Here is a 12,342-nt window from a genome sequence, read left to right on the forward strand (position 1 = left end):
TTTGAATTATTTTAGGGGGCTGCATTAGTCATTACTTCAGGGGATCTATTCGGGGCGCTCTCCAATCAACGAGAGAAGGTTTCCTTTGAAAATGGGATGGGAGTTAAAGTCAGAGTGGAGACAGGGGCAACCAGCAAGTGATAGCTGTAGGGGGCAGAGGACATGAAGAAGATGCAGGTGTCAGTCAGAACTTAGACCTGGCCGTCCCGCTTGGCTCAGTGACAGGAAAGGAATGTCACAATGCTAAGAACACTTTCTTGTGTTTGGAAAGCAGAGGCAGAATGGAGCTCAGGGGAACCCTGCTTCCTTTGCTTCTTCACCAATGCGCTTTTCCTGCCTGTTTGAGACTGTGGAGGGGGTGTGGGAAGAAGACAAGAGCATCTGCAGCATCACTAGGGTCTTACCTCCTGCCGGAGGGATGGAAGAGAGAATGTGACCCTGTACATACGAAACAGAGCGAGTGAAACAGCCCTGGAAACAGAACTCAGGGCCTCGTGTGTACCAGGCAAGCGCTCTGCTACTGAGCCACAGCTCAGACATATGAATATGATTCATAGACGAGCTGTCAGGGGAGGACCATATGACCACATTAACCAGGAAATGGACGGGCAGTGGCAGTGGACAGGGCAGCTACACCTGCCTTGTGTTTATTGTGCCCCAACAACTAGGTGGGGTCTGGAATAGGCACCCCTGTTTATTCACGCTAGTTAATACTACCTCTGCTCTGCCGGTGGGGAAACTGGCAAGCCTTAGAGAATGCGATTGCATGTGACTGTTTGCCCGTTTCTATCCAGCAAGATGCCCTGGTGGAGAGAGGCCTGGCTGCCAGGAGCTCACTCTGAGCAGGAAATTCCCCATGTCACCAAGAGTCTTACTCTTCGAGGGGACTTCCCTGTTCTGTTTGGAAAGCAATTTGTATTTAAAGAGGTCAACACATTCTTTAACTGAACACCGCGTGGGTCGGGTCACGTCATGTGTTGTTAGGGGAGTGAGATCCGCTGGTAATGCCTCCTTTGTCAGAACTTTCATTCTGAAGCAGTTTGTGTTTACATAACGGTCCTCCTTGTTTGGACTTCCCTTAGGCAGCTCTGCCTGCTCACACAGATTAAAGACCCGCAGGCAAGCCACACAGGCTGTCTCCTCAATAGAGAGCAAGTGTCTCCTTTAGGCCTGCCTGGCCAGTCACACCCCACTGGATCTTTCTTTGGTAACTGCCTCCCTCTAGTGGTACAGATCTGTGGTTTCTTTACCTAGCCTCTAGCTCCACAGAACTCAGGAGTTTGGACGGGGGACTGAAGAGAAAAAGAAGGTGTGAAATTTCTAGAAGGCCCCAGTTTGGCCTAAAACATCAGATTCTGGCTTTATGTCACACCACAAACAGGCAGGTGCCTGCTGCTCGAGTCCTTGTTATGTGGGGTCGTTAGTGCTTGAGACCATAGAGTGCAGCTCTTGTCAGGTTCTGGTAAGGAAAGCTGCCTCCTTCCAGTCAAAAGTACACCCCAGCCGGCTACCTTATATCAGCCAGCATGGTGTCCTACACTTGTGAGAGGAAAATATTTTCCTAATCCCAAGTCTGCATTTAGAACAAACAAAGCAAGTGCCGGGGGAGGAGGAACAAAAAAGTGGATCTTCCTGTAACCAAGCTGAGAGCATTGCAAGGGAAATCAGTCTAAAGAAAAAGGCAGGCCCCACCCAGAAAAGGACAGTTATTTCAAGGTCTTGTCTTACTACGGTCTCACAACCCAGCACCCAAGAAATGCCCCCAAAGGGCATGTCACAGTGAATCCGTCATCACTGCTACTAACTTGATATCCACATTGATGCCACGCTCAATATTTAGTGGTTTAGGCAGAGTCAGGCAGTTTTGAAAGCTTAACAGGTAGACATCAACTAAGCTGGTTTTCTCAGGGGGAAGAAGGTAAATCAGAAAAATAACATCATTGCTACCAAGAAGACGATGTTCTCCGAGTTCAAAAGGAACAATTTCTGCAGACAGATACCCTCGACTATATGTCTCTCTGCAGACATGGTTGTTGGCATGTTGTCGAAGTCGATGAGAACATCAGTCATAAATTTTACTTACAGGGACTGTCCTTTTAGCTCTGGTAGGTCTTGAAATGTGACCCCTTGAGAGATCAGCTTTCCATTCTTTAGGAAATGTGTGGTGTATTGTTTGGTACTCAGTGAGTGGCATTTCATAAATAGCTTGCACAGGTGCATTATTTTTGAATTATATAAGAAATTTGGACTGGATGACAGGATGCAAATGAAAAATTGATATGATACTAAAATAAATGTAAGACACATGGTGTCTTCTTTGATATCGCCTTTAGTTCAGCTTTTCATTCCACTGAATTTATAAAATTGGAAGGCACTCACAATAGAAGACTTATAATAAACACAGGCTTTTGATTCCTCCTTTGTATATGCAAAAGGTAAACAGAGGCCTCAAGGGCACTTTTTGATCAAATGTTTTAAAGTTAAAGAGAATTTTCCAGATAGCACATTTTCCCTGAGACATGAGACAGTATTAAAGAAGTAGTCATCTGCAAAATCATCTAGCTGTAAATAAAAATCTTGGAAGTAGCATAAACCCTCATACACACAAAAAAATTGTTGTTGTCATCTTCCTCAGTAGGCTACAAAGATAACTATCAAAAATGGATAATAACAGGTAAAAGAGCTGGGACCATAGCGCAGTGGGAGAGTTCTTATCTAGCATTTATGAAACCCTGGGTACTATCTCCGGCACAAAAAGAACAGATAAAAGCAAAGATAATTAATAAGCAATAGAGAAATCTGGAAGGGAAGCTTAGAGTTTGGTAAGCGAAAGAACAGATTCTGATGCAGTTCTTTCTAAGGGCACCCCCTTTAAACTCTATTGGCTTGCAGCATTGAAGTTCACCGTTTACCTAGTTATCACTCAGTTGCTCTTGGTACCAGCATGCACACTGATATCAAAACATGCAGCTGTCCCGGTCCCTCGTGCGGAAGAGCATGCATGCACCTTCCCACATTCTTTGATTTGCTCTAGGTTGCTGATAGCACCACATATTCACTGAAGAGAAAATGTGATATAAAGAGCCGCCATTCTGTATTGTTTTTAAAGAACAACCGTAGGGGGAAACACACGGGCATGTTCAGATGAATCCCCGACTCTCTGAGTATTTGGGGACCCGTGGAGCCAGGGACCCTACCACTCCGTTTTGTTACTATAAGCTAGAAAGTGAGAGGAGCAGAAAGCCGGTCAGGCTGCACTTCCCTTTAAGGCAGCAGTTCTCAGGCTCCTGGGGGTCCCTTTGGGGTCGTGGTCACATATCAGACGTCCTACAGCTCAGATACTCACATCTTGATTCATAAAAGTAGCAAAATCACAATTACGAAATAGCAGTGAAAACAGCTTTATGGCTGGAGGGGGGGGATGTCACCGCGACATGAGGGCCTGTATTCAAGGGTCGCAGCGTTAGGAAGGCCGAGGACCACTGCTTTAAGGAGTCATATGTGTCCTGAGTCCTCGAGCAAACCAACTGCCAACTAGAGGGGGTTGTTGTGAGGATTCGACAAAATTTGCAAAACATATTGTGCTTATTTAATAATACGTTTCTTCCTGCCTTCTCAACTGTGTTGACTTATCCAGATGAAAACATCTGAGTCATAGGCTTTTAGTCGAAACAATAGAAATTCATCAGTTTTGGTGAGCGCTCTGATAAAGGGAGCCCCACTTTCCTTGGCAACAAAGGAAAACGCTCTTTCAACATATTATTTGGTGATGTTTCTTGAGCAAATAGACATTCATTTGCTTTTCTTACACACAGATTGAAAATTAATCCCCACTTAAAAACCCAGAAGCCCTGATTTCCTAGAGGCGCGTCTCTAAGTCTCTTGTCTCGGCGCTCAAATGTGGGTACATTTCATGACACAGTCTGAGGTAGGGAGCTACAGCAAGAGCTGACGCTGAACCCAGCCGGACTGGGAACAACTCGCGTTAAACAAGAAGCCTAAGGAATTGCGAAGTGAGATTCCTACTTGATGCTGGCGAGAATGAGGACCCAGGAAGCCCGTGAGATAGCACACGGTTTCTATTCAACCTCAGAGCTTCATCCATGATGCTTAGTCGCTCTGATAACGAGATGAAAACGCTTTCTGAGAAACCTCCCTCGGATATTCAGATAGCACAGATTCTCATCCCTGGGGCCTGCGCCCTGAGCTGCCTGGCAATGCCTCCTTGCATTGTTCTCGAGGGGTCTTCTTTCTGAAGCTATTATGGCTGAACAGTGTGGAGGGAGAGGCTTCGGGGAAGGACAATATTCTCTCTGGCATTGCTCTACACAGCACCAAGCTCAATGCAGTGCCAGAAATGGATACATTATATGCCACAAGATGTGTGATTAGTCAATAGAGGGAAAAAAAAAGTCATACACTGCCATCTTCCACAAAAAGGGAGAACACGCTATTGTAGACATGATACCATGTGAAAGGTTAATCATAGTCTGGCAATTACAGTGTTGGATGCAAACATACTTTTGCTGAGGCTGTGAGTTTCCTTGATTAGAAGCTCTGCTCCCCGCTGAGACCTTCTCCAGCACCAAGACATCTTGGTCATGTTCTTTAAGTCTGACTGTATTCGCCTCAACGTCCTGCAAACACAAATTATACCACATACAGATGCTGCCGTTCACTCAGACAATGACAGAAATTTCCAAAGCTTCAGAAACTCATTTGGCGCTTGTGATGTTAATTGTCGCGTCTACAAATTAAGCCATTTTCAAAGTCAAGGGCTGGAACGGTCAGAGGGAGGACCAGATGAGGTTTGAAGCATATGGTCTGAAAACTGCTTTTTTACCCTAGTCTCAGAAAATCTCCGGAGGGGCCTGGTGTGGTGGTGGTAAATCTCTGGGAGGGCACGGAGCAGGCTAACTGAGAACCAGAGCATTTGTTTTTCCTAGAAATATGTGGCAAACAGCACTGAGCTTCAGCAAAGTCCTTTTCCATGATCCTTAGGAGTGACCCTTCTATCTAAATAAGCAACTGCTTTGTTTTGATTTTGACACATGTGGGATGTGTGTGCATCCATGTTCCTTTGTGTGCACTCCACCTGTGCAGGTGTACAGGCAGAAACCAGAGGTCTACACCTCAGCCGCTCTCCACCTATTCTTTGAGACAGAGTAGCTCACCCAACCTGGAGCTCTCTGACTCAACTAGACTGTCTGGCCAGCGAACCCCAGGGGTCCGCCTGTCTCCTTCCCAGCTCCAGGGCTACAGATGCACGCTACTGTGATTGGGTTCTTAGGTGAGTTCTGGGGATCTGAACCCAAGGCTTCCGGCTCGTGCAGCAAGCCCTTACAGACTGAGCCATCTTCCGAAGCCCAAGCAACAGTTCTTTCAAAATCAAACTGAAATGTGATCCAAGCCCTTTTCAGTTGTTTTGCACGGCTTTATAAATGATGTAAGGAATAAAAACGGTCCAAATATGACTCTCTCAAATAATTTTTTGGCAGAGTGTAACCTCATGGGTATAAACGCCAGAGTTAGTCAAGTTCACCTAAACCTTAATATATTTTAAAATAGTCACTCTGAAAATTTTACTACTTTTTCTTAATATTTATTTATTAAACTCACAGCCTCATGGAAGAGATTTTGAGGCTAGCCTGTCAATAATAATATTTTGCCTCCATTTTAAATGACACTAGATAAGGATAAAATCAGATTCCTATGACACCTTTTTCTATATTATTCAAAGGTATAAATTTTATTACTATTAGTTCATTATTCATTATCATCATCATTATTATCGTTTGTTGTTTTATTTGTTTTGTTTTTCAAGACAGGGTTTCTCTGTGTCACCCTGGCTGTCCTGGAACTTGTTTTGTAGATCAGGCTGACCTCAAACTCACAGAGAGCTGCCTACCTCTACCGCCTGAGTGCTGGTAAGATTAAAGGTATGCGCCACCACCACCTGGCAGATGAATATACTTCATTGGATCACTAGATTAGGCATTAATTTCCACTGACAAGCACTCAGTAAATCAAGGTATGAGATAGGAGATTAGATATGAGAATGGCTCGGAAGTGGGAAGAGTTAGGACATGGACCATAGAGAAGACATGGGTCTGAGGGAAGCTGCCATTCTGCTGGACAGTAGGGTAGAAAAGGGCATAAAAAAGGATGAAATCAAGAGCAGTGAGAAACTTATTAGACTTTGATATTTTGCTAAGGCAACTGCTATTATTATCCATTCATATGGAGCCATATAGGCACATGTAGAAGTGTTTGATACAGAAAAATATTGGATGTCTGCTGCTGGTCTCCAGACTGTACACCAGCACACGGAGCAGGGCCGTGTCACAGCTAAGGCCCTTGGTTCAAGCATCCCTTTGCCGCAGTCCTGTGGGGTGAACAATCCACTCAAACCCTTTCTTCTTCAGGAAGGGGGAAAACAGGATATCCTTCTGCCATGTGTGGGCTCTCAACTCACCCTCAAAATCCGGTTGAAGTCTTCCTTGTCGACTCTTAGGAAGTGACAGTTATCTTCTCGGAGGACAATGGAGGCCGCTCGTGGGGCATCATTCACAAGAGCTAACTTGCCAAAGTCATCTCCCTCGTGCAGGGTGCAGACCACACCCTGGGGAGAGCAGGACATTCAGATAAAACGGGGCAGACACCCTCCTTCCTCACCTCCAAACACCCCCCAAACACCGTGTATATAAATGGGCTGCATCTAGTATTACATAATCAAATTAAAATGGCTCGATTTTTCTTTCACGGAGTAAATACAGTCAATGAATGGCTGAGTGCAATAATTGAGAAAATTTATGATCAAAGATGAAATTATGTCTTTTCTACAGGTAGTAACAATGCCATGGTAAGTTTGATTGCAGCAACGTTTGTTACTACTTAGAGACACACTAGCAAATGGAACACAATTAAGTTTCAAAAAAAAAGATATATATAGATATATACCTTGCCATAAATGACTACATTCACCGATCCTTTTAGAATAATGTACCAGGAGGTACCTTCTTCCCCCTGGTTAAACACTAGACACAAAAAGATAAAGAGACTTATGACAAGAATAGAAGCACATCAATATAAATTACAGCTTATCAAATCATCACTTTTAAGTCCCCAGGATTACACATACATAAAATACAAAAAAAAAAATTACTGGCAAATCCTAACTAATTCAGGTGGAATATTATTGTCTTTCTATGGAGCATGAAAGGACAAGAGACGGTACGATTTGCTCTGCCCTGAAAGGCAGGTGTTTCCTGGGTATCAATTTACCAACCAGCCATTTCCTAATGGAATGCATGTTTTCCCCACAACTCATAAAGCATTGTGCCGTAGAAAATAGGTTTTAAAAGTGACCTGACCAGTAATGTAAAGTTTGAAAACATGCAAATCAGTGCTGTCACATGTTGATAAATATATACCTCCACATATGCTTTCAATTGGTTAGATGATAACTAAGATATTCAGAGTAGGAACCCCCAGGGGGAATGAGAGAAGGGCAGACTGAAGGAAGGGGCATGAGGCAGTTGGAGTGGGCAGTTTCATTGTTTGGAAAACATTTAAACTGTTGTGAGACGGAGTGTTTGATAAAAAGGAAAATATTTCAATAGTCTGTGTTTTCATCCAAAACATAAACATTTTATAATACAGTGGAAACAATGAGTGGATATGAATGAAAGAATTAAAAGACAAGCAAAAATTGAATTAGATGAAAAAGAATTAAGAGACAAAAATTAAAAAAAATAGGAATGTGATTCTGAAAAGGCAAAGAAATCAGTCTCTTGCTGACAGAGGTGACAGAGTTAGAAACAAGACTCCTAATGACCAAAAATAACATATTTTAAGATACGATTTTTCAAAACGCATTTTGTGTCTATAATTCACATTTCCCATTTAATTTTAACTATTGTGATGTAGCTACCAAAGAGCAACACTTTCCTGGAAGTTTGTCTCATTGATGTCGACTAGCAAAGTGTTCTGTGTCACCGGGTTTAGGAAGTGCCCATTTATACCTAGCTGTCATTTTCTCTTTGGCACAGAACCCCTGAGAACCTTTGCCTGCTGATTCATCTCCTGATTCTGCCACTGATTAGACAAGAGGGCATTTCCTGGCCTTAACCCCAGCTGTGGGAGGATTTTGTAGGACTAGCAGAAAGACCAGCTTTGGGAACACTGCTCGTCTCTATTGGTACCAGAGTTTCTTGCCTCCAGGTATGAGCACAGGGTTGGGTGAGAGCTTGGATCTTAGATGCCCCATGTGATTGACACGGTGGAAGTATCTGAGGCCAAGAAATCCTCCTGGGCTTGGAGCCCATGGTGCAAAGTAAAGAAGCCCATGAAACACAAGACTTTAACTGTAACAGGAAATTTCATAAGCCAAGCTAGTTCTTTAAAAAGTTAATTTAAACTTTTTTTGTGACTGGCTTTTATGTAGCCCAGGCTGGTTTCAAACTTGCTATATAGCCAGGGATAACTGTGAACTTCAAACCCTCCTACGTCCATCCCCTGATCCCCTGGGGTTTATGCAGGGCTGGGGTTAGGAACCTAGGGACTGTTTCACATGTTCTAGGCAAATGCTCTGCTAACTGAATTATCCCCCAGTCCCAAATTAGTTCTTCCAAATCCATAGGTTGAAATGAAGTCGCCAAAGAAGCTACCACCCACAGCCCTGTGAGCAGAGCAGAGACTTCATCCCACCATTTTAGACATTGTTGAACCAGTGGGTAGACAGCCAGGAGGACCAGGCAGGCAAGTGGTACACAGATGGTGCTGGGAAACCATCGGACTTCAAATTAACGGATGCAGCTGGAATAGCCACAGGTCCAGAGAAGGATGAGTGCCCCGTGCCATCCTTCCAGGTTGGGGTCAACAGGGAGAGTACGACATTGACCTTGAATAGCACTCGGTGCGGCCAGGCACAGTACTTCATTGGGGCTCACACTTACGCACAGTTCCTCCTTTGGCGTGAGACTCAAAGATGAGAACCCCTGCTAACTCCCGCTTCACCTAGAAGGAAAGGAAGGGCTGTGGGAAGGCGAGGTAAAGGAGAGGGCGCTCGTGTTTTGTGCGGACACCCGTGAGCTGCTGTCCCCAGGCTCACCTCAAGCTGTCTCTCTCACCTTGTTTATACAAAACTCCCGTCATCCAGAACTACTTTCACTAGACTGGGATCTTTGCTGCTGGGATCTCAAGGTCTATACTAAAACAATAGAAACACTTATAACAAATTCCCACCAGGCAGCCCCTGGGTGGCATTTATTGATCTTGTGGGGTGCCAGCAGGCCACAGTAAACATGCGTGATAGTTTGCTCTTTCCTTCCACTGTGAGGATTGCTGGAATGGAGTTCGAACATCAGGTCTGTACCTATACCCACGCTGAGTCATTTCTTAGGCTCAGATACTGTTTTTTGTTGTTGGTCTGTGATTTTTTTAAATTTTAATTAATTTATTTGTGTGTGTACAGTGTTTGAATGTATGCCCATGTGTCACAGCTTGACTAAGAGAGACTTACTGTGGTAGAAAGATGGGATAAGGCTTTGATATGAAGAAGCTCATCATAGATAATCTCTAGGTCATCCACAGTCCTCTGGCCAGGCCTACAAAGAAAGACAATGACGAAACATGTTGTTATACAAGATTCAAATAAGGAAACAGATCCCGCGGTCAGTAACATGTCCAGGGGTTTGTTCTACATGGGAAGATGCTGACTGAGGGAGACATTGTGCCATAACAATCCCCAAGGTACCAGAAGTGAATGTACTCACTAGTGGGAAGGATATGGGAGGAGCTGCATGTACCCAGGCTCCTCTTCCTTCCAATCTCAGGGGGACAATCAGCCCTACACGGTCATTGGTTAACTTACCTGACACTTCATACATAATTCTAAAACTTTGTTTCTTATTACATCCTTCATCAACAATGATAAAACTTGCCTCTAACAAGGGGACACTTGGTTGATGAACTTGACAATGGATTCACATTCCCTGAACTCTGGCGTAGGATCTTAGCCTAACGAAAGGGTAACATTGCTGCTTTTACTGTTCTAGGTTACACTCGATATGCCTCCCAGAGGACTCCAATACGGAATGATTTGTGTTACTAAATTTTTTTAATGCCAAAACTTAGTACTATATAAAGTTAGAAATATACTTCTGATGTATGAAGTAGGGGGTTATTTTTAGCATAAGACGTTTGAATAAATTCCTAAACGCTTTTTGTGTCTAAAATTATTTTGGAGCCACTAAGGGCATTCAATAACATTAATGATAATAAGATTAGTCAGTAATTTGGTTTTTTTTTAATGTTCCTTGCAATATAAGGAAGTCTGACTAACATGTTCTTTTTTGTTTTTTTTTTTTTTTTTTGGTTTTTCGAGACAGGGTTTCTCTGTGGTTTTGGAGCCTGTCCTGGAACTAGCTCTTGTAGACCAGGCTGGTCTCGAACTCACAGAGATCCGCCTGCCTCTGCCTCCCGAGTGCTGGGATTAAAGGCGTGTTCCACCACCGCCCGGCTTCTGGGGAGATGGCTCAGCCGTTAAAGGCTAGGCTCACAACCAAAAATACTAACATGTTCTTGAAAGTTGTAGCTAGGTTATTAATCCTGAGAAGGCTGGGAAGTTAGAGAAAAGGCGTGTGCAGTGACATTCATCATCTGTGGGGATGAATGGGAGTGGCCCCCCACAGGATCCTGTATTTGAACTCCTGGTCTCCAGTAGGTAGAACCATTCGGGAAGGCTTAAGAAGTGTGACTTTGTTGAAAGAGGTGTGTCACTGGGGTGGGGTTGAGGTTTTAAAAGTCCATGCCATTCCCAGTTAGCTTTCTCTGCCTTGTGGATTTGTTTCAACATGGCAGCTCTCAGTTACTGCTCCAGTGCCTGCCTGCCTGCCTGCTGCTGCCATGCTCCCCACCATGACGGTCCCGGACTCTAACCCTCCGGAACTGTGAGCTTTCTTTTATTAATTGTGTTGGTATGGTCTTTTATCGCAGCAATATCATCCCTTTAACCTTCCATGGGAAAACCAGAGATGGTTCCTTCTTGAGAGAGATGCGACATTTACGCGGAGCCGTGGGTGTTAACGAACCTTCATAGTTATTCGTGTAAGTGGAAAACAAAACCCAGCAACATGCTACCCAAACCTCAAACCAAAGTGAAACAAACTTAAGGCAGAGTATGGCGTTTAGTCCAGAAATTTACATCTGGGACTTAAATCAATTGTGGAGTGTTCCGAACTGCGTTGTAAATATGCTGGAATGGGTAGCTGGAATGGGTAGCTGGATTAAATAAGTTTGCAAACACAGAATCACACAAGTGTCAGGCTTACTTGGAGACAGCTGGGGGAAGAAAACATTAGAACTCACACATGACCTTCATAAGGTCAGCTTTGTCATGAACAAAAGAATTCTACGTCCTTTTTACGCAGACTCAAAGGAAGATGACCTGTTTATTAATCCTAACTGCACAAACACGAAATCCAGGACTTGGGAGATGCCGACCACATTCATTTCCTTCCAAGGATCATCACTGAAGAACACAATGGCACACTGATCTAGCGCTTAGCCGTGTCACCTGGGAAGTGCAGACCCTCAAAAGACACTGAAGAGACGCTGGGGCCCCAGGGGTGCCAAAGGAGCCAAGCCCTCTTAGCAAGTGCCCAATCTACCACTTGACTTACACATGGGGATTTTGCAGCGAGTACCCTTGGGGATTTAAAAGTCAATTAAGTCAGCCCCATGCATCTGCGGCCATAGAGGCAGCCATGGGGGAAAGCCCAGGTAGGCATAATAGGATTACAGCTCTTCAGCCGGAGGAGCAGAGCAGAGAGGTCCCGCTGTTTGGGCTTCTTGACTTCAGCTGTGACAGCACAGTTGTTCCTAGATGTTTGTCTAAAACAGAGGGAAAGACTGGACAGCCTCAGGCTGGAGAAATACTCTTTATCTTAGCAATAAATGGGAAGTAGAGGCATGACCTCTTTGATCCCACATATCTCTCATGAAGCAGAGCCTGCTGGGAAGAAACCTAGTAGAGAGGTCCACCTTACTGCTTGCAGGAAAGGCTTTCGTGGGGTACCACTAGAATACAGAAACCTGAGTGGTAGCCTGCCCCAGCCCTGGCCATCTATCTCCAGTAACCAACCCATGGGAATAATACCTTCTGCAGGGACTGACCAAGTGCTGTGGTGAAATACGTGGGGAGGGGGGGTCCTTTGAAACCAAATCAAACAATGTCTAAACACGGGCTAGCTTTCAAAAGAATGGAAAAAAAAAAAAAAGAAAAACATTGCAGCAACAACAACAAAACAATTCCATGGTCTGAAGTGTTCAATGAAATGA

General features: G+C 44.2%; 1 protein-coding gene across 3 annotated transcripts in view; it reads right to left on the reverse strand.

Moving 5' to 3' along the window:
* The window catches only part of Rapgef4 (Rap guanine nucleotide exchange factor 4), a 260,347-nt gene that overhangs the window by 47,272 nt on the left and 200,733 nt on the right, over positions 1-12,342 (reverse strand). For all 3 annotated transcript variants that reach the window (XM_057754500.1, XM_057754498.1, XM_057754501.1), the window contains 5 exons: positions 9,524-9,608; positions 8,958-9,018; positions 6,961-7,037; positions 6,476-6,622; positions 4,522-4,637 (listed from right to left, as the gene is read on the reverse strand). In XM_057754500.1, coding sequence (XP_057610483.1) covers positions 4,522-4,637; positions 6,476-6,622; positions 6,961-7,037; positions 8,958-9,018; positions 9,524-9,608 — 486 coding nt within the window. The remainder of the gene's footprint in view (positions 1-4,521; positions 4,638-6,475; positions 6,623-6,960; positions 7,038-8,957; positions 9,019-9,523; positions 9,609-12,342) is intronic.

The sequence above is a fragment of the Chionomys nivalis genome, chromosome 22 (assembly GCF_950005125.1).
Source record: "Chionomys nivalis chromosome 22, mChiNiv1.1, whole genome shotgun sequence".
In the NCBI taxonomy this organism is placed as follows: Eukaryota; Metazoa; Chordata; class Mammalia; order Rodentia; family Cricetidae; genus Chionomys; species Chionomys nivalis.